Genomic DNA, 27,755 nt, shown 5'->3' with positions numbered 1-27,755 from the left:
GATTAAAATATTTATAAAAAATATTAGGATACAAACAAAAATATTTACTTATTATGAAGATAAATATAATTTTACGGTAGGAATGCTAACAAGTGATATCTCTTTCTAAAATCAAAACCCTAACTGTAATCTTTCGTCGAAATGCTATTTACATCGGTTGATTATTTTAACGATCTAGAAGCTAAGAAATAATAGAATTCTAAATCTTTTCGGTACAAAACATCATTTTGATCAGATTTTTTAATAATTTGTTAACTTTATTAAGTAGTGAAATTCTTTTTTTTTTCCTATTAAAATGGCTCTTTATTCTGCTAAACAACTTCTCGACGAGTTAATGGGAAGAGATCGAGATTTGGGTTTAGAAGAGAAAAAGAATGATTTTACATGGGATGGACCCGATGTAAGTTTTGTTGAATATCTCCGTAATAGAAATTTCTTTAATTTTGAAATTACTTTCTTTTATTTCGGATACTTTTCGTACATATCTTGCAGTTTAAGAGCTGTTAATTGTTCATCATAATATCCTACCTCTTTATATTATGAGTACTATCAAAACGTAAGTTATTCTATTTGTTTAAAGATTCTAAAGGTTTTATGTCGATATCTGAAATTTGTATAACTGTTAAAATCTGTTTCTTTTTGTTGTTTCGATTTAAAAAACATTTTTTTTGTTAAAATAATTTGTGCAATATTAAAACTTAAGAGCATTCTATAAATTTCTTGTACAACATGTAAATGTTAAGCATTGTTTTTTGAAGAATCCTTAGTTAATTTGCGAACTTGTTTTAAGGAGTAAATTTTTCTTCATTTTATTAAACGATGGTTTAAACTAGTTTGCACGAAACAGCATATCTCAAAAATGAAATTCTTTTTTTTTATTACTGTTTAATTTATAATATAATAGAGTAATAAAATTAAATATTGACGTCGAATCTTTTACTGATCAAATAAAATAGCTGTGTAAAATTGGTAATAATTTCTCATCATAAAATAGCCAGCATTTTTTGCAAAATGTAAAGCAATGTGTTCCTGGAATATAAATGAAAAATTTATCAATTAATCAAAAATGTCATGAATGTGCTCATAAATATATTTATCAAATGATTTTTTTACATTGTTAGAAAGCTCTCAGTATAAAATTAAGAAATCATCTTTGGAGTATTTCATAAACTCAGAAGTGATTATGCTGTGCTTGTAAGTTTAAGACATTAAAAAATACACTTATTTGTTCATATGCATGATATGCTTTTTAATAAAAAATCTGGAGTAGACTTTTTTTTTATTCATATTAATTTAATCATCAATTCAATATTCACTCCAATATTATTCAAATGACTTATTAAAATATAAAATATAGCATTATTTGACAGTGATTAATTTTTGGTTGAAGAAAATTAGCTAATTTATTAAAAAAAAAAACTTAAGTAAATTAGAATTTACAGAAATAATTATTTTTTACTTCTCTGTCGTTAAGGGTAGCTACTTATAAACATAAATTTTTATACAAAATTTCATTTTACTGTGAATGCAAAGATTACAAATCTGCATAAGTATACTGTAACTCCCATATGACTTCTAAGGCTAACTAACTTTAGAAATTTTGTTTTTAAGTTTTGGTTTCATCTGGTTTTAAATTACTTCTGACTATATATATATATATGCCTTTTTATTTTACTTTATTTTTGTTCATGATTTTTAGAAAAAAATTTGCCACAAATTTTTTTTTAGGAAATAAAGTTTAAAATAAAGCAGTTAAAAATAAAATTTTTCACTGTTTGACAGAAATTAATGCAAAATCAGGTTTTTTTTTTTTTTTTTTTTTTAATTTTACTAATATTATTTTTCAAAAGATCCATAATAAAACAACCTTTAGGTAGAAGGAAATTTCTTTTCCCTCTCTTCAGATTGTAATTTTAGGTAAATTCAAATGGTTCCAGCAAAAGATATGTTTGTATTTCTCCACATCATAACAGGTACCAGAGGTGATACAAGCTTGGAACCGAAAATGCTAAACTGCGCAAAATTTATTGGACCAAACAAAAACACTGAAAAATAACATAAATATGATTACTTAAATAATAAAATGAGTAAAATATATATAAAAAAAATCTTGAAATATTAAATGTAATGTACAATTATTACAAAAAAAAAATTAATAGATCTCAAGAATTATGAAATTCAATTCTGAAAATGCTGAAATCTGCATTTCCATGGAAATCTGTCTTGTTTAAAGAACTAGTTTCTCTGTTTTAATCTTTTCTTTCAATGACCAAATCCTTCAGCAAAGAATTCCACATACACATTAAAATTTTTTAGGGTTGTTGAGGGGGCGGGGGTCTTTTGAGTGAGGAGAGGAAGAAGCAAGTAAAATGCATAAATTTTAAGATAACTAAAAAAAAAAATGATTATCTGCAGAAGCAGATAAAAAGTTATATCTGCTTCTGTAGTGTAAACTGATATAATTACCTCAGCAATAAAGTCACAAACTCATTATTGTTAAACCTGAGAATATTTAGATGGTATGTCTTATTAGATTTGGATATTATGTGAACAATCTCATGTTAACTGCATATTTCTGAAATTTTTATAGACTTTTAGATTAATGGAATTTAATTATTTTTTATTAGAAAAAGTTTTTAATTTATAATTATTAAATTCAGAAATAATATAGAACATATTTATTAATTGATATACTTTAACTATTTTATTTTGCATTCACAAAAATAGAATGTCTTCTATGTTCAGCCATTTATAGAAATACTTTTTTTTTTTTTAATTTTTACATTAAAAGTTTTACTGAATAAAAGATGTGTTCTGAAATCACTGCTTGAAATAATAAAACAGCTACAATTATATTTAAAATAAAAATAATAAATTATGATAAATATTTATGCAATTATATAAAACAAATGTTTGGAATCAAAATATAAAGCAAAAAAATTCTGTGCTAGGTAAATATATATATATATATATATTGATTTTTAAAAAAAACAGAGGCCTAGATTAAGAATTCATCATTTCCAAAAATTCTAACTTCCCTAAACAATATTCCTTGAAGTAAGTTCATTTTCCAGAAAAAAGATAGAAGAAATGAAGATACATGCATTATCTTTCTTTATGTGTGCAGTGTTCTAATTCTCTAACAATGTTCTAATATCTAATGAATAGAACAGATAATTTTATCCAACTTATGTTGTATATGTATGTTTTTCCTTAAAAATATATAGAATAAATAGCTTTAAAATGCAGCTACAAAATTCTTTGAAAAAGTAGGCTTTTATGTAATGTACTATATTTGAAAATTATGAATCTGCTTGATTTAAACTGTCATCTATTATTAAAATAGAAAGTTAAAAGGGAATTCTAAATCTTTTTTATTTTCTCCATTTTTAATCAAAATTAATGGTTTTAAAAGGCCAGTGAAGTTGCTGCATGTTCCATGTTGTGAAACACTGTGCCACAAAGAGTTAAAATGCCCTTTGATTTTTCATTTGCATAGTTCTAAATGTAAATTGAGTATTATTCTGCAATTATTCAAAATTCTAACATTTCATGTTTTTTCCAGCAATAACAAGTGAATTGACTTTTGAATTTGTATTTATTTATTTACTTTTTTACTTTTAGGTCTGCAAGCATTTTCTTGTAAAATTCTGTCCTAATGACTTATTTGTAAATACAAAAGCTGATTTAGGAGTCTGTCCTAAAATACATGATGAAAGGCTTAAGAAAGAGTAAGTTATGTTACTATTAACTTTAAGTAAATGATATAATATTAGCTATACAATTTAAAAATTATGTATTTATATTTTCTGAAAAAAAAAATCAATTCTTTTTTATCTCTAACATTTTTCCATAAAATTAGAATAAAAAACTAATATAATTTATGTAACGTTATTACTAAAATTTATGATTTTCAATTCCAGAACATATATTGTAAATAATCTGTAATTTTTAACCTTTTTCTGATTTTTATTTATTTATTATTGTTTTTTTACAGGTATGAGAAGAGCTCTCGTTTTGAAAAGATGGGCTATGAAGAAGATTTTCTGCGTTTTTGTCAAAGTATGCTCTCAGATGTTGAAAAACGTATAAGACGTGCTAGAGCTAGATTAGCTCTAAGTAACAAAGAATCAAATGTAAGCTTTAAACATGTTTTTTCTCTTCCTATACAGTTTCATGATCTTAACTTTTGTTGTTTTTAATTTAAAATATTTATCAAAATGTTTGCTTACAGGTTTCACAACCAGCACAAGTCAAGAATAATGATGAAAAAATTAATGTTTTAACTGAAAGAATTAATGGACTTTTAGTTCAGGTATTGTTCAATCTTAATTTCACTTTCGTACATTTTATTATTTTTTATAATTATCTTGTACATTGTAGTATAAAGAAAGCATTGTTTTAGATGTTGTTTTTATAGGGTTGCCACATATTAAAAATCAACTTTAAAAAACGGAGAAATTTCAAAATTTTCATAAAAGCAGAAAATACAGGGAATTTTAAGTTATTCTTTTCCCATCTGAAAATTCCAATCTCTAAATATTTTAAGAATAAAAGATCGTAGTCATCACTTTCAAAAACAAAAAAATACCATTCGCGGTAGTGTAATGCAGAAAATCACACCCTTTCTACTCTTTTCCCCTTTTTTCTGTATAGATAGTTCAGTTTTGATTTGTGAGACAGTTCTTTTTTCATGAGATTCCTGAATTTGAATTAAGATGCATGCACAAGATTTCTGTAACTGTGTGAAAAAGTAGTATACATTTCTATAGCAGGAACAGCAATGTTCAATCTGTGAATTCATTATGTGGTATTTAGTCAGTCAAGTGTAAATTTATTTGATGTTTTATTTATCATTTCAGAAATTGTGATTTTATTCAGAGTGTATTAAAGATTTTTTTAAAACAATAAGCTGCTTAAAATCCATATTTAATGCAAATTGGTGAGATAAAAAAAAAATCGATCCTGATATTGCTGATTTGAGAAGTCTTGCAAAATCCATTTGTTGCATACTGCTCACTTTGTAAGAAATTAATAAACCTAAGTAATATGGAGAAATAGGCATTTATTAGTCATGCCGAAACCTGGATGTAAAATTGCATGTCAGTTTTAAAAAAAAAAGTCATAATTATTATTAGACTTTGTATCTAAAGGAATTTAGGAGAAAGTGATATGTCCAGTCTGAAAATAAACTGATTTCAAACTTTTTAGTTCAACAGTCATTTAAAGTTGAATTTTTATGGGTATTAATATTTGTTGCATCGCAATCGTCCTTTAGTGCATCCAATGATATATCGGAAATATTTTTGCATAAGTTCACTGAAAGTGAAATAGCTAAAGTTGGTATGTTAGGCTGTACAAAAATGTTGTAGCTTATTTGTTAAGGGTTAGCTTAATGAAACTGATAGCAGAAAAATCAGAAGAAATTGATGCCCAAATACATAAATTAGCAAAAATAAATAGATAAAAAAAGTAATTTTGCTGTGTAATGATTTTTTTTGTTGTTGTTGTTAAGTAATCAATAAATGATTTGTAGCATGATAACAAAAATACTTTGTGTTTTATTTCCTTAATTTTGTTGACTTACAATTAAAGAGAATGAGAGTTAATATATTCTCCCTTAATAGTATATAAATTTTGTCTTGTTAAATTCTAGATAAAAAATAAAGATTTTTTTTGTATGTAAATATCAAAATTTTTTTAATATGTGATTATTTCAAGTAATATTAAATTGATGCTCCCTTTCCTTGCTTTTTCCACTTCTTAAAATCATATTACATTATAACTAGCACTTGTGGGTTATTTTTGCATTTCCTCATATTTTGAATATGGGTACAGGGAAAATACATGGAATTTTTTTTCTCCAGATTTGAATGGCAACCCAGTTTTTAAATGTGTGCTAATAGGTGTATATTCTATTTGTTTCATTTAAAGAATTCTTGTAGTTTTCTTTTCTTTCTTTTTATATACATATGACATGTATCTAATAATAAAGATGAATGTATATGTGCATATTGGTGTTATACAGTTAGACCATTCAACAAACTTCGCATATATATACTTTGGAGAGTAATATTACTGTCTAATATAATGTCTAATTTGAGCTGAAATTTTTAGAAAATACTTATTTTACTCGCATTATATAGTAATAGATTTATACTATTTTGTATAGTTCTACCACTGTTTTAGTTTACTTAACATAAGTAGTTATTGTAATATAACAATGGAGAAGTATAATGCAAGATTAATATTTTACTTTGGACTCTCACTTTCAAATATTAAGATATATATTTTGTTTTAGCATTATTATTGTCTTTGTATATAAATAGTCTTGGGAATTTTTGAGTTTATAAAGTGCAATTAGTAAATTTTATTTATTCTTTTTAATAGGTTGAAAATTTAGGTTGTGAAGGTAAAGTGGAAGAAGCACAAGGTATCATGAAACTTTGTGAGCAACTTGAAGAAGAACGTTCTGCCCTTAAGAAAGCTTCTGAAGCAAACCATTGGTATCAGGTATATATTGAGATTTTATTAATTAAAATGTAATAATTATGAATCATTTTCATCTTTTGATTAATGTTTTAAAGACAGAAAAGTCCAGGACTAGCTCACATTTAATTTTGAAAATTTATGAATATTAATGTGTTTAATTTTGAGCTGAATAATTATATTCTCAAAAAAGATTCAAATAAATAAGAATGTATAAAATTGTATATTTTTATTATCTTAAACTGTATAACTATTACTAGTTAAGTATTCACACACATATATGAGATTATTGACTATTGTTTTGTAATAGCAGCATTTTGAATTCTGACAATTTTGTTGCCAGCTTCACAATTTTGCTATTTTACAGTATAGCTAATCATTTTTTTCCCAAACTCTTGATGTGACATACATAATGATCATTAGTTTGGGTTAGTTATTATTTATTAATTAAAAACCCTATAACTCTGATGTCTAAGTGTAGTATATTCTCTGCAAGAAAAACCCACTTCAGAATTATCAAGCTGCAGTCTTTAAACCGATTTTGAATATTTCATAAGAAAGCTCATGATTCCTAGATAAATCCAGATCATCAGTAGTCATTTGCCTCCCATTCTGTTCCCTTTTGCATAATGATGATACATTCTAATTGGTTACCTATACTTGAAAAATATTGAAATTAATTGGTGAGAAAGCCAGAGAAATCAGCAGAATTGTTGAGTTCGGGGGTTGCCTGTTATTTTGTAATGGTAGTAATAGTGATCAATTAATATAATCATCTTATCAAAACAAAAGAAAGTACTAGTTTTAATTATAGATACATAATAATAATACAACATTCTGATTAATGAGCTATGCTTGCAAAATATATTGATAAAATCGGATTATTTTTCAAAGTTGGAAAGTTCCGACAAGGATTTATGTTATGAAATAGAAATAAAGATACAAATAACTTTTGATGATGTTATTAGAGATAGTAAGCTTTCATATAGAAAAAAAATTAGTATATTCTTTATATTAGATATTATATTTAATTGTTGTTACTAGGAAATTCTGTGACCCCCCCCCCCCCATCACTTACACACTATAAAAATCCAGTGATGTATAAAAAGTATAATATTTTTATGTTTACTTTAAAATGTACTTTAGATTCAGATATCATTCTTCATGATGGTGCCTATCCAGCATACATTGTCAGTTATTATTTGATTAAATACTTAATCTCCGTAAAGATTAAAGCTTGAAATAATCCAATCCTTTTGTCAGTACATTTTGATTTTTTATAGTGTTTTTAGACAGTCTGCACATAAATATTAATATTAAATCACTACCTCTGCTTAGGAAATAATACCTTTGCAGACCAATGAAATGAAACTCCTCTAAAAAGAATGATTTATAAAATTATGTTTTGGAAATGTATGCAATTATACATTTTCATTTTTTCTTAGCAATGATGATCTTAATTCAAATAAAATTTCATTTATTCCTGATTTATTTTGTGTTAGAAGTCATACTAAAATACAGAGTTAGCAATGCAAATATTTAAGATATGTAATATATTATAGAATTTTTTTAAAAATATTTTTTATAACTAAAGGTTTTTGAAATTATCATTTGCATAAATTTTTGTGTTTTGTTATAGTCTTGCAATTTGCAGAAAGTTTTGCTGATCTTGTTTAGTAACATTTTTCTTTTTAGAAATTTGCAAATAATGTCATTAATTGTAAATTATTATTATTTTTATCCTCTTAAAATTTAGACTGCAGAAATTGCTGCTGCACAAGAAAAACAGATGGAAGTTTGTGAGGTTTGTGGTGCGTTTCTTATTGTTGGTGATGCTCAACAACGTGTGGATGATCACTTAATGGGAAAACAACATGTAGGATATGCACGTTTAAAAGAAGCTGTTGATGAAATACTGGTAAATGATTTAAAGGTTTTATTGTATTTAATTTTTAACGTTTTTCTTTATTTCCATATTTTTCCTTTATTTTCTTCTGAATACTCATTTCAATCATTATGAATTAAGAAAAACAATAATTTAAAGGTGGGTTTGGTTATTTAAATAATAAATAAGCAACACAACATATAGAAATTTTTTCACTCCTATGTATTCATTAATATAGGAATCAAAATAATTTATGAATGTGATTACAATTCTAATTTATTTGGAGACTTTTTATTTATGCCAAATACTTTTAACATTTTTTTAGACCTCCAAATGTTTGATTTAAAAATTATTTTTCCTTTTTTAATATACTGATTATGTTTTTTTAATTTATTTATTATTTAATAAACATGGCTTGGGGTTTTAAATCTTAGTCTTCTATTTTGTGATCTGTCTAATACTATTATATACTGCAATAAAGACTTCTGATAATCTGCAGATATGGAATTATATTTGTTGTTCATTAGTTTCAATGAAACAAATCCATATATTGGTAAAATATTTAAACATTGAGAATGTATATTCTGTGTTTTATAGAACAAGCGAGAAAAGGAAAGAGCAGAGAGGGAAAAGCTGCGTGACAGAGAGAGAGAAGAGCGCCGTAGATCCTCAAGGGATGAAGATCGTAGGAGAGAAGAAAGGCGAAGGAGAGATGATGGTCGTCGGCGTGAATCTGATAAACACAGAGACAGATCCAGGAGGCGTAGCCGTAGTAGAGATCGTGCCCACAGCAGACATTCACATCAAAGCAGAAGTAAAGATAGAGATTCTCATGGTAAAAGTAAAGACAAAGAGAGGTAAGTTCTTACTTTTTCACTAAACAATGTAAGAAATATTTTGTATATTTTCTTAAAATTAAACTTAATTGTTTTAAAGAATTAATCTTTATTATTAGCATATTTTTTTTTTTTTCATTTTACCTCTCTTCAGCATTGACACCATTCCATATAAATGAAATATGATTGCAAAAATATCCTATCAGATTATCCTTTCTTTTTTAGTTTTAAAGTTAGTGTATACAAAACAAAGTATGTAATTCTTAACTTTGTAATATTTTTAAAATTTCATTTCAGGTCCCGCAGAAGAAGTGAAAGCTCAGAACGTAAAAGACATCGCTCCCGGGAGAGTGGACATCATTCAAAAAGATCCAGGTCACACTCCAGTGAACGTAGAAGGGATAAGGAGAGGAAAGAAAAGGAGAAACGAGAACACAGACGATCATCTCGTAAGTAATTTTCTTTTCACAGATTTTAATTGCAGGAAGTTTTCTTTTTCATTCTTACTGAAGTTTATTGGAATAAATGCTGACGGACAAATGAAACTATAGTAAAAGTGTTTTAATTTTTGAAATTTTATACCTTTATATCTCCAGAGAATTTGGAAAGAGTATTAAAGAATTTTTTTAAAATATACTTTTAAAAAAGCAAATAAATGAAATAGCATATCATATGGAAATGCTGTAATTATGGATGGATAGAATCAATTTTATTAATTCAATAACTGGAAAGTATTTGATAAAAAGAAAAAATAGCATGCTATCAAGTTCTGTGTAGTTAGGTCTTTTCCAGTTACTTTATGCATTAAAAAAAATAATAATAATTGTAAAGTCTATTCACCCTGCAGTGAAGACATGTAAAATAATACTTTTAATAAATTATTAAAATATTATTTAGTTTTTTTATTGTATTATTATGTCAAAAGTTTTATAAATCTATTTCATATGTTGTTGCAGAGGAGAAGTATTATATTTATGTTGAGGATGCAAAATCAAGCCAAATTTATTAATCATCATTTGGCAACAGCACGTTGGTTTGTTTACATAGTTGTGGAAAGTCTAATATGCCATTAAGAAAATGTAGTCAAAAGCACAAAATGTAATGTAAAGTTTAATAATTTGATAGAATATGAGAAATACTTTCTTTAGCATTTTGGAAAAACAGACACGTTCAGAAATTTTTCTTTTCGCAATTAAAATTCTAGCAGAATACTGAAATACATCGGATGAAGTGAAAAATAGTGTGCCTCCGAGTTTGTCGCCAATATGGCAACCCATCGGAGCGCTCTTCTAGCAACCATAATGCTGTTTTGTTTACTACTTTTTGCAATAGTTGAGCTGTACATGAACTACAACTATATTATGAAAAATGTTAAATTAAAAATATTTAAAAAATATCAATTAAACATTTTAATTTTGTTCTTTATTATAATTAAAAGTTTATTAAATAAAGAAAGTTAAGCTTATAGTTAAAAGTTATTTTCTTCTTTCTTTCTCTTTTTTTTTTTTTAATGTGAATAAGGACAGAAAATATTTGGCAATTTTTAATTGTCAGTATGCGCTTTAAAAAATCATCTGAATTCTTATTTTATGAAATCGTCTGTATTCTCACTTTAAAAGACAGCTCCAATGGAATTCTTCGCAGTTCTCCTAATTCTTTTGGTGTTCTAACGGTTGGTTCCTTTCATAATTTCTTATGTCGGCAATTGTGCAAGAATGGATGTTGTGTAAATGGGATGGAAGACAGTATTTCAAACCTGCAGAATGGATGAAGGGTGAGTGAAATATGTATATATATATTTACGAGTTGATGAAGTTAGGAAAGGATGCTTGTTTGAAATTTTGTATGCAGAATGGATTGATATCGAACCGGCAGAATGGATGAAGGGTGAGTGTAATATATTTTTTTAAGAGTTGATGGCGTTGGGAAAAGGATGTTTGTTTGAAATTTTGTATGGGGAATGTTCCGATTGTTTCTTTCTCCGTTCTTTCTTTTCTTTTGGTTATGTACTGTTCCTGTTATCCACACAGTCCTTATGTTCAATGTGCTAGCGAAGCTACTAGGTTCCCCGCTCCGACTGCTAGCAAAGCCGTAGAATTTTTTTTTTTTTTTTTAAGTTAAAAAATTCTGCCCGGTGCCTTCTACAGATGCCTAAGGCATCTGTAGAAGGCGCCGGGCAGTCTCGGGGGGGACAGTACTTACCAGTAAAAAGTTCTAATTATATGGTCGGAAATGGTAACCATAACTGTTCCGCGGAAATATTTGTTTATTTTGTCCGCTATCTTTTATTGACGACTTGGCATTGTTGGCGCAGCAAGGGGCACACTAAAATTCACTTTTACCATACTTCATTTTACCTTTGAACATAATATATTGATATTTTCAAAATGTTAATCACTTTTTTTTAATAGTGTCTAAAACTTCTGCAACATGATGTATTTATTACTCATTATTAAGATCAATATTCCTTTATCTAAATTGTAAGTGTACTTTAAACTTCTTTATCCATTTATGACTTATTTAATTTAAAGTGCAGATTTCTACATTTTTTTTAATTATGTTAAAAATTTCAAACTTAATTCAATTTTAAAATAAAATAAAATTCCAAAAAAAGGTGTTTTCATTAAAAAAATATTGAAAATAATCGATAAAATAATGCAAAATAATTTTTGTTAGATATATTTTTTTTAAATTAATATAGTAAAATGCTTTAAAAAATTCTTTTGAATTCTTTGCATTACCTTGAAAATAAAAATTTCAAAATCATAAATTTTTGGCTTTATTCAAATCTGAACAAGTTGTATATGCCAGTTAAAAATTATTTAGAAGTTTATGAAAACATGTTCACTTTCCATTGAACCAAAAATCTAAATGTAATTGTCTTGTAAGGGCATTAATGGATTAAGGGGGAATAAAAAGGAAAACTCTAACTATTGTTTAATGTGAATTTCAGAGGAAAATGGTGAATCATCCGAAAGGACTTTCAAATCAGAAGACAATAGTAAAGGATGCCATTCCTCAGGTGATTGACCTCTGATCTAATGTCCATTTTTACAGGTAAGTAAATTCTTTTCTCTATATGGTGGTCCCTTAGTGAAGCTGATTTCCTTCATCCTTTCTGTTATGCATAGGTGTGTAAGAAGATTGGATTCAAAGCAAGATATTGAATTTGGCAGACCTTCGTGTTCACTTTTCAGGTATTTGCGACCTTTAAACGCGAGAAAGGGAAAGGAATAAATAAGAATTTCTTAAACCAAACTAAATTTATCAATCAATAGCATTAATTCATGCATAATTTAGAAATAGTAATTAGAATTTTTTTAGATCTTGTACATTTATTAGTGGTTATTGGTTAAACTGTTCTAATAAAATCAAAGATACTGCAGGTTATTTTAAATATTACAAAGTTCAAACATGGATTTTTCAAAGTTTTGTTTGATATTTTAACTAAGATCTTTTGGGGATTTGGTTTAAAATTATTTAGTTTTGACTTAGTTTGCAAAATAATATTATGTGTTTAATAAAGAAGCGTGTTAGCATTTAAATTTGGAGAATAAATCAAAATATATAGTAGAAACAGGAAGATTAAAGATTTGTCTTTGATTTGTGTTACAGCATCAATCTTTGTTAAATTTTGATAAAGCAAAGCAAACAGCATCTAACTTTTGTATATAAATAATCATAATATTCCGTAAATGATATCCATCTTTCATCTAATTAAGTTATAAAAAAATAAATATATTCATTTCATTTTTTTCCAAGTTATAATTCTGCACTTTGCACTAAAATTTATAAGTATTTTAGAATGAAATAAAAGGTTGAGATATAAAAGAATTATTAGTTTAATTCTAATAACCTTATTTTAACAATTTTATTATGACTTTGGCTTTAAAAATACGAATTTAAAATGATTAAATCTGCCTAATTAGGTTTATGCTAGAATGTGATATTAAAAATTATGTAAATATTAAGAAATGAGATGAAAGGGATGTGTATTTTATACTACTAAAAACTATTTATCATAATTATCACTGAAGAAAAAAAAAGATATGTATATAACCTGCAGTCATCTTAAAAGATGGGTGTGACAGCCTTTTTTTAATGGTGTTCTTAAGGAATAAGTTTATTATTTATGAAATACTCTATAAACATATTGCATGTAGTAACAAGTTTATTATTAAAGATTATAAAAATTACTTGTCTTAAATCCTCTTACGGCTTATACTTCAGTGGCAATTGATTTTAAATGACTTTTCCTTAGACACCATTTCAACTTCAATAACTGTCTTGAGTAAACAATTAGGCACATTTACACAACATTTTGCTAAATTCCCCTAACACTTGTAGTTCGTCAGTTTAACAGGTGTATTTCTGTCTAATGGTGCGTCCAGCTACTGGAACATCTGTTGGTATAGTGTCTACTCTACTTGTTTCAATATCCGGAGCCTTAAATTACAGGTGATTTCTTTTTTTACCACTTGTGGCGAATGGAGAAATATTTGCTTTAATTTCTTCTATTCACAAGATATGTTTCATCATTACATTATCATATTATTCTTTATGTGCTTCTGTGATTCACAGAAAAAGGTTTTTAATATATGTACATTTAATTTCAAAAATATGTTTTAATAAGAATTTGTCATGTGTTAAGTAAAACAAAGGTGTGATTTTATTGCATTTTAAAGAAATTTTGCTGCTTCTTGTTTGTGTATCCTCTAAATTTATTTTATTAAATATGAAATAAATTCGAACTCTTTACAGTTTTTTTCCTTTGGTAAATGATTTATCTTTATTTTTAACCAAAAAAAAAAAATGTTTATGGTGTATTTGATTAAAGAGTTGTTGAAAATTTATCTCCAATATTCATATAATTTAGTTAATATTCAGGCAGTTTTTTCAAAATAATATTTTATTTAAAGATCAATTGTATTATTTATGCTGGCAACAATATTTATTTACAATAGTTTAAAAATTCTGATTCATCAAGAAATTACAGCACAATCAAAAATATTTTTATAAAGATAAATCACCTTTATTATTTAAATATAGATTAATTCCTTTGGGCATTTTAAAGTAGATTAAAAAGTATGAACTAGAAAATTGAGTTTTTTTACGTAAATGATCCTTTAAAGATATTAAATTATTTATTGCATAAAATTTCATTCGTTATTTAAAGGAAGAGATGTAATTAAGTTTACATAAATCTAATTAATATTTATTTAAACTTACAAGAAACTAACAATCAGTATATTTTTCAATAAATCTTACTAGTTCAAATGGTTCCAGTCATGCATACTTATGCTTTGTGAGCAATATCTGCACGTTTCAGACATAATAAATATGTGATCAAAGTAATTAGTTTTATTGTTAGAAAGTGGATATCAAAAAAATAAGCTCATATTTCATTGCAAAGTATTTAGGTTAAAAAAAAAAGGTTTTATTGCTCTGTTAGTGAATTAACATGTCTTAATGTAGGATTAGCTGCCAGATGCTATTTGTCGGACCGTGGCAAGTAACTGAAGTACTTATGAAGATGTCCTGGTGGCTTCTATTTTTAGAGGTGGGCTCAAATGACACATTTTGTGTATCTCCACCTCCCCTTATTTTAACTCAGATTCTGGTTTGCCACTGCACTGATTAAATTGATATTTTGCTTTGAAATGAGCCAAATAGAATATCTATTACTAAATCATTTTAATTTATGCTTTTTTTAATTGTATTTTTAAGATGTGTAGTTCTACATAATTTTTTTTTTTAATCATTGGGGGGAATTTTGTTGCAAATTTAGCATAGAGCAGCATGTATTCAAAAAACAATATTTCCTGTATAACTATAACCTTCAGTTTACTAAGATGTTTTTTCGTTCTAACAGATCTGCATGTAAAATAACCAAAAATGTAGAAATATTCTTGATTTAAATTATAAAAAGAAGAAAAAAAAATAATAAATTTTCATTTCATTTTGCAACTAAAATTGTATCACCAACTTCATGTCCCAACATCCTGAAAAAATGGCAGTAAGTAAAACATGTTTAGAATTCAACTGCCATATATCAGCATTTTTAGGAAGAAAGAAATTGGCAAACCAGAAAATAAAATAGGTTTTATATACATCTTGTAAGCCTTTAGGATGGGTAATGAGAATTCAATAGTATTTTTTTGAAATTTAGGTATTATTTCTTCTTTTTTAAATTATCACTATTAAAATTCTTATTTTGTTTGTTTTTCAGCATTGTAAGTTCCTAAAGAAGAGGAATGGATCACTGGCAGGTGAAAAGTTTGTCATCTCCTAGTGTGAAAATTATAATGCTTTTAGTTGTAGTGATTACCATATAATTATGTGTAATTATGTATCATTATTTAGCTCATTATGTAAAAATTTGCATTATATATTCCATTTGTTTTCAATAAAAAAACATTGGTAGATAATTTATATTAAACATTCATTGTTACTAGCATTTCCCCTTTCCACCTTAAAAGAAAAGTAGATTAAATTTCTGTAGCTACAGGAACTGTACGATGTTGGCTATATCATTTTTTTAAAAAAACAGTGAGCACTACAAAAAAAATATTTTTTCTAACTAAAATTATTTAAGATAACAAATTATGTTATTTCTTTCTAATATTTATGTATATTCTAAGGAGAACTGTAACTTTTAAATTATTTGTTCTATAAGTAGAATAATTCTACAAGTCATTACAGTTTTTTTTTTCAAATATTTAATCTTGAATATAAATTTTTAATTAAAAGCTGTTAAAATTGACAATTTTAAAATTTCATATTTTCTGTGCATTAGCATTTATCACAGGAGCTTAAATGTCACCCACTGTAATGAAACTGCTGTCCATTGTTGTCTACTGTTGCATCAAATAAAACTTGTCAAAAGTCATATATCTTTTCAAAATTTTTAAAGCCCCTTGTCATTTTTGGGGACTATAGAGCAGTCAATTTTAATTTGGAAGAGGACAGTATTATAAGTATTGCAAATAAGGAAAAAAGTATATGACCTTTGGGAAAAATCCTAAACACCATTATTAATTTATAATCGCTAATTCATGTTTCTTAAATAGTTATTAGATAACAGTCATTAAGAACTGTATGTTTAAAAATTTATATGTATCTATATTAATATTAAAGATGAATGTGTGCCTGGATTAGTGTTCTACAGGCCAGACTGTTTGACTGAAGTTGGAATGTGTATACCTTGCAGGTTAGAAATGTGCAACTCAGAATGACTTTTTTAAATAAATATATAATTAATAAAAATTCAGCTGCATTTTGGAGTTTTCCTACAATAATTTCCACAAATATCACAAAAAGTAAATTTTACATAGTTTCAAAATGTTAAAATTTTATATTTTTTATGTTCCATGTGAATTTTTACTGAATTTTGGCAATTTTTTAAAAATATGTGATTTCCAACTATAGATTACATTTCTACCCTGAAACTCAAACCATTTTCAGTGTTCCATTCTACTATCTGATCGCATGCCCCCTCCCCCTTATTGAAAGTTAATGAATAAATTGTTTTTTAGCTTTCAAAAGCATAAATTTACAATATTGTGAAATTTAGGAGACAGATGAACTGCATATTTAGGTTTTTAAGAAAACCATGATGTCATGGGACTGATCTCAATTAGAAAGGTTTGTATACATAATAAACAAGCCATATGCAAAAGACAATTAGAATAAATGCCTCCAATGTCTTATAATTTGGCAAAATCCAGGACATGAAATCATATCTACTCACTTTAAAGAAAATTAAATATAACCATTATTTCGAGCAAAACAGCAGATCACCAAAGGCAAATTAATTTTTTAATAAATAAATATCCACTGAGTTGCAGGTAAAACTGAGTGAATTATGTAGTTTTGAATATTACTATCTTTATAAAATCTCAAAGAAGATGTGCTATTCAGTGACCTAATTTTGCTTTAGACTAATTGGTCTAATTAAATTATTTATTTAAAAATTGGAATCTCAAGAATATTTCACAGAATATGATTCCTGAATTTTATGATGAATCAGAAAAAAAATTTTTATTAAATAATTCTTTGGGATACTGCATAAATTATATTAAAAAAAATTTCTGTATTGCAAATTAAACTGTCCTCATATTTTTTTTAATTGGTTTCAGCAAAAATGTTTTATGTTGATTGTTTTATATTAACTGATATTATCACTTTAATTTAAAATTCAAGTTTTGTGAGAGATGACAGAAAATAAAAGCAATAAATAGTACAATGAAAAAAATGGCTTAAGGCTCCTGGTAAGATATATGGCTGTCAAAATTTTGAGGCTGAGGAAGCTATTAAAAGACTAAGTTACATATATAAAATATAAAACATGCCTTTTAGAAATGGAACATTTATATTTCATTTGTGAATAGACTTATGATAAAAAAAATATACCAACTGTTAATTTATTCAAACTATTTTTTTTTTTTTTTTTACAGTAACTGCTTGATCTTGCCTGTCATAACTGTCTACTTAACAAGCATTTGTATCTGAAAGGAAAATGCCATAGTAAATTTTTAAAAAAATCATAAAGGCTATTGATTAAGGCAACACAGTACCATCTAAATTTTTTAATGTTTTAATTGTATTTTATGTAGAATAAAATACTGTCCTTACTCTAACCCTGTCCCTTAAAAATATTTCATATAATTTTCAGCTTTTAAAAAAAAAAAAAAACTCTTTTTAAATATGCAAATTTTCTTCATGTAGTTATTAATATACTGTATAAAACTTGCTATGGATTGTATTCAACTAATGATATTGAGGTTTATGTTATTTATATATATATGTATATATAGATTAAATTGTGACACGCAAAAAAATTCTGAAATATGCATTAATTTTGACTTTGAACCTTACAGAAACATGGACAACATATACAAAAATATAAACTTTTTTTTTTTCATTGTTTCAAAAGCTTTAGTGTTTCAAAAATTATAAACACCTAGTGTCTAAAATTGTAAATGAATGAAACTAAACTTTTATGCTTATTAGGATTGCATGTAGACAAAACTGACTTAAATTGTAATGAAATAACTATATAAGTTTGCAAGTAGTAGAAAAAAAAGTAATTTGTTTTTTTTTTTATTGGGCTCTGCTTTTCACATGATCTGAAATGTGAGCGTGATAACATTATTTCATTAACAACATTGTTCAACAAAACTTTTTCAACAACTTAATAAAAAATACTGATACAGCTCTAAAATTTTCAATACATTTAAAAAGATTCTACTTATTATATGAGCCAATAAAGAGTTTTTGATTTTTTTTAAATAAATTTTCGAGGTACTGTGTTGCCTTAAAGTAATAAAAAAAATTCTATTACAATAATAATTGAAAAATTATACATTCAACATTAATTTTAACATTTAAAATTTTATTTCTTATGAAAAATTAAATATATCAACAGAAAATGTTTTGGGATCAAATTTTCTAAGAAAACATAAGATCTAACTGTGATTAAAATTAATATGCTTAGAAGTACAAAATTGATGGTAGTCTAAAACAAATATACTCTTAATGTTTTTTAACAGCATTTAGACTTTTATTTTTAGTTAAAAAAGGGTTTAAGATGAATACAGAAAATTCAGCTATCAATTAGACAAATTTGATCATAACTATACAAAAACATTCTTAGAAGGAACAAATAAGAAAATTATCTCAGTAGGTCTTGTCTGTAAAATAATATAAATTATAATTATTTGCCTTTGATTTTTTTACTTAATAGCAAGGGCTAAATTTTAATTCAATTTCTTCAATTACAGAAGAAAATAGAAGCAATTATTTTTAAAAGATGTACCTCAATTTATCTGATATTATCTTTATTTGAGAGAACTTCACTCTTCAGTGAGACATATTTAAATCACTCATCTTGTTTTTAATACTTTTGTTATTATAAAAATTTTATTTTAGCAATGTTTAATAATCAAATTTTTAAATTTCCTTATATTTCTTTCACTTTTGTATTTATAAAATTAAGATTTTTTAAGTTTCAAACATTTTTTTAGCGTGTAATCATAATTACCTTTTTAGAAGCATCCTTTTGAATTAAGTCGGATGAACCCTCATTTAAATAAGTAAATAATACTCCTGCAGCTACTCTTGCTTTTAACTGAGCTTCATCAACATTATGGGCCCATTCAACAGATCCCCAGTTCTGTATCTAAATTAAAAAAGAAAATGTTAATTGTGTTTATTTTTAGGTTAAAGAAACTATATTTGATTTCCACTAACCTGGAAAACAGTTTCTAATCTTGAAAGTTCAACTGCTTTTTCAACATCAATCACATGATTTATTACAGCCAAAGTTAAAATAAGAGATTTTAAATTCTCAGCAGTAAAATTTATACCTGTTAAAAAAATATTCTTCATAAATATTTTGCACACTTCTAGTTTCAGTCATATAACTGAAAATTCTAAAGTAAAAATTTCCTTTAACTATAGAGTTTTTAATGTGTTTGAAAAAATATTTGCTTTTCAAATAGTTTGTGCATTTCATTAGTACTAAAACACAAGCTACTATCAATATAATGCTAAATTGAAAGAAAAAGTAAGTTAATGCATTCTTGTTATTTTGTTACGTTATCTCTGCAATAGAAAAAAAAAATTGTATACATCAATGTATGTACATAATATATTGTATACTAATAATACATTGAAATGCATGATTTTTTTTTTTTTTTTTTTCTATTGCAGAGATTATATTTGAAAAAGAAAATAACATAATAGCTTTTTTTCTTTTGATTTGGTCATTTGCAATAACATATCAGCAATATAATAATCAATTTTGGTTTCATATATTGTATAGTATACATCTAAACTATATCCATATTATATATTAAGCCAAGTTTAGTATAAAGTTTAATCAACTGTTTTTTTTTTTTTTTTTTTTTTTTTTTGTAAACAAAATGCTTAACTGCTTTTTTGTAATAAAACAGCTTCTGATGTGTGAAGATATTAGTAGTATTTTCTGTTTGAATGCATTAACTAGATCTTAATTATTTATTATAGGATTCCAGAAAATAATTTTAAATATCAGTTCTATAAAAACTTTTTATATAATTAAATACCATACATATATAATAAACAAGTTTACTTTTTTCTCTCTACATTGGTAAATAAATTGATTTTTAATGTAAAAATGAACTTAATAAAAGGAATATGTTTCAAAGACAAAAAGATTTCAATCAAATTGAACGGTTATTTTTGCCAGTTCAAAGGGTTCAAATGGTAATACATAATTTTAACACAGTGTGAACTAAAAATTTCATGCAAAACAAATATTGCTGCTGAAATCAATTTTAGGACATTGTATTGTAATAATGATTTTTGAACTAATATATCTGAAAATGATTAAAATTTACCTATTAAACACCAATGACTGTAAGATAAAAGATGTTTCCTAAGTTGATATAAAGTTTCATCTGGCACAGGATTAGTGCTTACATCTTCTGAAATGTTGATTTTTACATGATATCTATTAAAAAATAAAATTTCAAATGAAACTTTTGTACATTTTACATTTTATTTTGATTTCATATACATACAGTAATTATATACCTATTTTCAAACCATTTCAGGAGAGGGTCCCACTTTTCTTTTTGTAATTCTGCTAAACTAGGAGGATCATTAGATCTGAAACTAAACATTGGATCAAATTATTTATACTCTATATACTTACACAATGTAAAAATATTACACATCAGTAGGAAGGGGAAGTTCATTTATGCATTGTTAAAAATTGAAATGCATTTTTCACATTGACCATATTAGGTAAAATCTCAATATTTATGGCAAAGCAATGAAAATACAGCTTATTACATTAATTTCATTTGAAAGTGAACTTATATGACAGTTTTCATAAATTTTATACCATTAGATGTTTGATCATTTCTTACAATATAAGCTTTGACTGAGAATTCACTATATTAACTTTGCTTTATCTTTTTAAAGCCTTATTCTAACATATTAATTCACATTTATTTATATACTTCCTTCAAATTGCATGGGTAAAATATTTTTCAGAATGTAAAAATTCAACTGTATGAACAGCTTATCAATTTTTTTTTCAAAGCATATTCTTCTGAAAGCTGTAAGTTTTATAAGAAAGAAGTGGTTGCTTCGAGAGTTAAAAATTGTTTTTCTTTCTTAAAATAAGAATAAATATTTCTCTTGAAAATAGAAGTATTCAATTATTATGTCTTGTATTACTTATATGAAACTGTAAAGCTATGAATTTAATGGAAAAGTTATTGTTCAATTACATATGCATGGACGGCATGTTTGTGTAATATGTTATTTTTGCAGTTTCAACTACTTGATACTTTTCCCAATTTTATCTGGCACATTGAAAATTAAAAAGCCAAAACAATGGATAGAGAAATAAAATTAGATATAATCTTGCTGCATTACTTCAAACTCTTTCTTAATGGTTATAAGCATTTCCACTTACATAATTAATTAATTATAAATGATATTAACTAGAGAATTGAAGAAAATGCATGTTCATGCACAATATTCTTTTTTTTTAATGTATATCATTAATTATTCATAAAGCATGACTGATTTGTCTCTTATGAAGTACAAAAGAATAAGGTTTACTGTCTAATTTAGAGTTATATACTTTCATTAGATTAGCAGTAATGATATTAAGATTACATCAATTAAAGAACCAGCCTAAATCATAAAAAGAAAATTCTCAAATCATAAAATTCTCTTTGTGTGTTTAAAATATATGTTCTTATACTCCCTATCCTTAACTGTATGTACAAATGAAAAGTGATTCATTAAATTGCTTTTTTTGTAAATATGCTTTGTTGGCATATATATATATATAACACTAACATATGACACAGAAATTACTTATTGTTGAATGGTAATATTCAAGTGTAAACAAACCATCATATAAATTTCAAAATGCTTCATTGAATGTTTATACAACTGCATTGAATTCAAAGATTTGTTTAGCTAATTAATGGAACTAGATACTATTATTAGAGGGTTAACTGTGTGTTCCGAAAGTTTCTTTCTCATCGTACTATGAATGGCTGTGCTTGTGCAAACGTGCAGGTTTATCTATGTCTTTGGTTTCATTCGTCCCAGAGCTCTACATTGTCGCAAACCCAGGACTACATCCAAAAAAAGTTCTTTTGTCCGTTTAATGGGATTGGAAAGGCGTAATTTTCTACGAGCTCCTCCCTCAAGGTGAAACAATAAATTCTACAAAATACTGTCATCAACTGGATCATGAAAGCTGCCATAGCCAAAAAAAAAAAAAAAGGTCAGAATTCATTAACCAATGAAGCGTTGTTTTTCATCATAACAATGCGAGACCACATATTGCATCAGTCTTGAGAGAAAAGCTCTTACAGTTTGATTGGAATGTTTTACTGCATACTCTCCGGATCTTGCTCCATCTGATTAGTACTTCTTTCTGTTCTTAAAAAATTACCTCCTCAATAAGCGCTTTAAATCCATCAGCTAAATAAAAGTGCAACTGGAGGGTTATTTCTTGTCCAAAACAACAATTTTAAAAAGAAAGCATAATGACGCTTCCTGAGAGATGGAAGGATGTAATAGAACAAAAGGGTTCTTATATAACAAAATAAATAATATCTTAAGCAGTAAATATTGTGCATTCATTTCATATTTGAAATTAAACTTTTGGTACACCTTTATACATTCAATATTGGGAAAGAAGATATAAAAAAAATCAAGAGAAAGGTTTCGAGCAGAAAGTTTAATCGAGTGCAAAAATAGGTTTAACCATTGTCAGTTAGGTAATGGCTATGACTTGACTGGAAATTGATGCTCTTCTCTTCCAAACAATTATCTGATGAAAATTGTATTATATTAAGACTAAAAGCATTACCTTTTTAATGTTGTAAATTTTATTTCTGAACAATTTTCCTTCAATTTTAATATTTTAAAATTCTATTTGATACATTTATAGCAAAGTTTTTAAATATTGTGAGAGAATTCAAACTCATTCTCTTTTGCTAATAGTAAACTCAAGCAGTAAGTTTTCACTTCTGCTTTTATTTCAAGTTATATACACCAAACTGATTTAATCGAATACATGTTTTTCAGTCATACCAAATAAGAAGCTAGAACTTTTTTTCTAATGTATTCCATATTAATCATTTAAACTGCATAAATAATAATCTGGATAAACAAAATGTTTATCAGAGACTGCTGGATTTTATTAAAGAGAGTGAAATCACCTCCCCCCCCCCTTTGCGAAATCGTTTCTTTTCTCCTGTTTTAAAAATGATCAACTTATTAATTGAGAAAACTGATTCAAAGAATATAACTAATCTCAAATAATATTAAATTTGTATTGAAATTCTACTAGGCATACAAATTGTATTTCATTTCTTGTCTTCTTTTTAAAGTAAAAATTATAAAATCTTTTTTTTTTTTTAATTTTTTTCCTAAGGCAAAATTTTTATTTGTGTTTCTTATTTTATATTTATTTTCATTTATTTTATTATATTTATATTATATTCATTTATAGAATTTTATTATTTATAAATTTTCAGGTTTTGTTTTTAGTTGGTACCTTTTTTCCCTGATGAATGGGGAAAAAATTACAGCAAAAGAAAATTCAAACATATTCTTAGCCAAGTTTTAAGCTACGCAAATTTCAAATAATTAAATTAAAATCTTTAAATAATCGGAAACATCTACATGTTGAATATACATAACCACTGCTTGTAAAAAGAGAATATAGTCACCATGATTCGATTTTGGTTTCTAAATTACTATGGGTTCATGTTTCCTAATGGGCAAAAGAGTCGGGACATTAAAAAGTATTCAATAAAATATAACAAGAAATTTGACAAATGTATACTATTAGTGTAAAATTTTGATAAAATGTTTCAGATTAAAATAACTTTCTGAAATATTTTTTCTTAATAATGTTATAAATTTAATAGAAGGACTTACAATCAATATTTTCACTACCCTCAGAATGTATGAAAGTAACTTTTCATGGAGTTACAGCTCAAAATTTAAGAAATCCTGAAATATTAGTATGTAAAACAAAATTTGCTGCAAATTTTATTATTGCTATATTCTACAATCATATGCCAGACAAATTTTTAATGTACCAAACTGTAAATTTTATTATAGATGCAATATTGGTTTTATATCTCACTGGAATAAAAATTATGAGCACTTTATTACAGAGACATGTATAACTAGGTGCTAAATCTAAATAGAATTTACTAATTGTTATATTTTAAAAAAACAGGTGTCATTTTTTGTGAATATTTATTTACAAAAAGGGATGAAATGGAAGAGATTGATCAAATCATAATATCAACACAAATGCAATTTGTTATATAGATGTGCATATTAGTATGTCTGTTGAAAACAGCATAATCTATCTTTTAATTTGTGAATTCACTGGAAAAACATTCTTCAATGTCAAATTCACTATCATCTTTGAATAAATGGTAATTATAAATGAAAACTTAAAATTTAAAGAAAATAATATTTTCGATAATATTAAAAAATAGCTATAAATTTCATAATTTTTTTAATGTATTTACCAATCTCTAGTCATCACTCATACAAAATATATTCTAGGTATGCACTACTTAAAAAATTAGTTGAGAAATGTATGATTGAAAAAATTGCTCAATGAAAATTAAATGTAATGAGGTGCACTGGCAAAATAAAAATAACAGCAAATTGTAAAATTGCATATATTTTTTTAACTTCATTTAATTTTGCAATATGCTAATTATTTATTTTTTATGAATTCATCTACATTAAATTTTTTTAATTAAAACTGTTCTATACTTATTACTTAAAAAAAAGTATTATTGAAAAAAAAAAGAAAATATTATACCATAATGTATCAGAAGACAAGTATTGTAGCATACCATCTACAATATTTTCATGATTTTGATGACAAGGATTATCAATAGCAGTATTACACAATGCTGTCTGAAAAAAAATCAATGAAAAGATCAGTCAAAATGAGGTATAATTAAACTAACAAGAATTAACTATTTCAGTATTTTTTTACTTATTTATTTTCATTAATAAGATACCAGAACATTCCAAATGTATTAACTTTTCTAAACGAAGATGCTGTGATATTTCTTTAATTTGAGTTGCATTTTATGCCAACACTTATGCTAAGCACAACTATACCTTCAATATGAAAGATTAGATACTTCGTTTTGGGATACAAGATTGCAATAAAAGGCAAAATGCTAATGATAAGCATATATTTATAAAACTGTTTCGTGAAAGCAAGAAATCTCCTTATTTCCAAATTTTACATAAAAATAATGATTATCTTTTTTATTTGATACATAAAACACTAAATATTTTCATATTCTGAATTCCAAAGAATGATTTGAAACTTTTATAATTCTGAATGTGTTGTATTTAGATGTAATTGCATTAATTGTCTTGCATTATTTTGATTCAATTTTTATGCCAAACTTTCAATCTTTTTTTAATTATAAAGACTTTTTTTTTACTAAATACATAAACAAAAGAATTTTTAATATTTACATCTTCTATGATCTGTAAATAATCAATGATATTAACCAAAAAAATATATAAAGTTCATTCTAAAGAGTATAAAGTTCATTATTATAATAATAGCTAAATAAAGGTCCTTTTCCTTTTCAAAATAAATAGAACTATAAAACTATGAATAAAAATAATACCAATGAAGTATATTAATAAAAACCAACATTAGTCAATTTGAATTCTAAACATTAAAATTAAAATACAAACTTACAAGATGCATGTTATGTCTTTGAATAATTTTCTGTTGCAAATCCCATTCTGTAGCAATAGCTGCTGCCAGGGCTTCATTTGGAAGTTGTAATAAAGTACCCGAAGGAGTTTTTAGCTTTCTTTTATCAAGTGATATTTCATATCTCCCTTAAAAGTTAAAATAGAATAAGTTAAGAGAAAAGTTGTGTTCTATATATACTAATTTTAAAAAGTAATATTTTTGTTATCATACCATCTGATTCAGAAACATGTACACTTCTATAAAATCTTTTCACAGGAGCTGCAAAAAAAAAGGGGGGGGGTAATATTATATTAAATTGCATTAACTATCAAAATAATTCCCTTTTATAAAATAAATAAAAGTAACATACTTCAACAAGAACAAATACTGTGATAAAAGCAGTTTTAAATGTCTAATGATTTAAAATATATTTTTAAAAATTGCTATTGATAAATTCCATTTTCTTCAGTTAGAAATTTTAAAATACAAAAAAAAATCAGAATATACTATAGTATTTTGTGAGTAAATGATGGTACATATATTAAAAAATTAACATCTAAATGATGGTGCATATATTAAAAAATTAACATCATGGTAATTTAAATTTAAAGAATTTAAGGCATGTGTTGAGTATGATTGGAGTTTAATGGCGAAAGAGTCAAATTTGGTTAAACTGCGCCATATGTGGCGATAGGTCAATAATTAAAAATCTGAAAGTTACAATCAGAATACAAATATTTATTTCAATGAGGAAAGTAAAGGCAACATCGTTTTATTAAAAAAAATATGATTATATAGGCATTTCAGTTCCAGTAACATTATAGATACTTTTATTAAAAATTATTATATCTATTAAAATAGTTACCAGGATAATATCTGTATGATGTTTTTCGAACAGGAAAATAACGGGTTGTAAACAATTTTTGAATAATTGATCTAGCGATTGAAGACATTTTTTTTTTATAAAATAAACAAAATTTGTAATAATGTTTGTAAAAATAACAATGAATAAGAAATTTCTAAAATATATGATAACAATGTAAAAGTCTTAATTTCGTCTTGTATGTTTATGTTTGAAATTGAAGAGAATGATTTGTCTGCTTGAACCAGCATTGCACTAGAATTTAAATTTTAATAGAACCTAAGTGCTATGAATATATGATCACATTGTAAATATAAAATAAATCACGCCAAAGTGATATAATACGTTTACTATTATTAACAACGATTTTAAGCAAACACAAGTTGAAGAATTGTGTTAAATGTCTAAATTGAAATGCTTGGCTGTTTATACTACCCACTATACTGCGGAGTTGGCATATGTGCGCCGTTCGTTTCAGAACAAATGAACAGACGTTTGATCCGAATTCGACCTGTAGGATTGGATTTGGATTGCTTCGATTAAAAATCATCAGATGAAGACCGAAACAAGAAGTCTGAATAAAACTGGTTAATTTTTGAACAACTGGTTAATTTTTGTTGATTTTGACAATGAAAATCTGAGTAGAAGTGCTCCGGCAATATGACACAACCAAATATCCAATAATGAAGAGAGAATACAATAGAGCATAACAAATGTTGTAATAATAAGGATACTTTAAAAATAATAATATTGTATGAGAATTTCTTCATCTCACATCTTTCCCTTTCAAGTATTTTAGTTTTCATAAGCACTTTTGATGCTGATTAATTAAACTATTAAATTAATTACAATGGCTACGTCTTTTGCAATTTTACAAATTAATAATCAGAAATGTAAAGC

At 25.8% G+C, this 27,755-nt stretch overlaps 2 protein-coding genes across 7 annotated transcripts; one reads left to right on the top strand and one right to left on the bottom strand.

Moving 5' to 3' along the window:
* Positions 1-141: 141 nt before the first annotated feature.
* Positions 142-15,651, top strand: LOC129968554 (luc7-like protein 3). 6 transcript variants are annotated; one of them, XR_008784430.1, is made up of 12 exons: positions 142-400; positions 3,625-3,731; positions 3,998-4,136; positions 4,235-4,315; positions 6,391-6,513; positions 8,246-8,407; positions 8,972-9,231; positions 9,508-9,659; positions 12,164-12,267; positions 13,566-13,668; positions 14,686-14,770; positions 15,440-15,651. XR_008784430.1 is itself a non-coding variant. In XM_056082567.1 (10 exons), exons 1-9 carry the CDS (start codon positions 296-298, stop codon positions 12,238-12,240), a joined length of 1,206 nt encoding a protein of 401 aa, XP_055938542.1. In that variant the 5' UTR covers positions 142-295; the 3' UTR covers positions 12,241-12,267; positions 15,440-15,651. The 6 variants fall into 6 exon arrangements, 1 of the variants encoding a protein (XP_055938542.1); XR_008784429.1 differs by lacking the exon at positions 13,566-13,668; XR_008784427.1 differs by having other exon boundaries at positions 12,164-13,668.
* Positions 15,652-17,603: 1,952 nt separating this feature from the next.
* On the bottom strand, positions 17,604-27,080 carry LOC129968555 (ATP synthase mitochondrial F1 complex assembly factor 2-like). The gene is made up of 9 exons (XM_056082568.1): positions 26,859-27,080; positions 26,225-26,272; positions 25,994-26,139; positions 25,085-25,182; positions 20,788-20,868; positions 20,592-20,704; positions 19,462-19,577; positions 19,253-19,390; positions 17,604-17,717 (listed from the first exon to the last, which is right to left on the bottom strand). The coding sequence occupies exons 1-9, from the start codon at positions 26,944-26,946 to the stop codon at positions 17,697-17,699; spliced, it is 849 nt and encodes a 282-aa protein (XP_055938543.1). The 5' UTR covers positions 26,947-27,080; the 3' UTR covers positions 17,604-17,696.
* Between the last annotated feature and the right edge of the window lie 675 nt (positions 27,081-27,755).

This window comes from Argiope bruennichi, chromosome 5, assembly GCF_947563725.1.
Source record: "Argiope bruennichi chromosome 5, qqArgBrue1.1, whole genome shotgun sequence".
Lineage (NCBI taxonomy): Eukaryota > Metazoa > Arthropoda > Arachnida > Araneae > Araneidae > Argiope > Argiope bruennichi.
The sequence above is the reverse complement of the archived record's forward strand: the minus strand, read 5'-3'. Positions and strand labels throughout refer to the sequence as shown.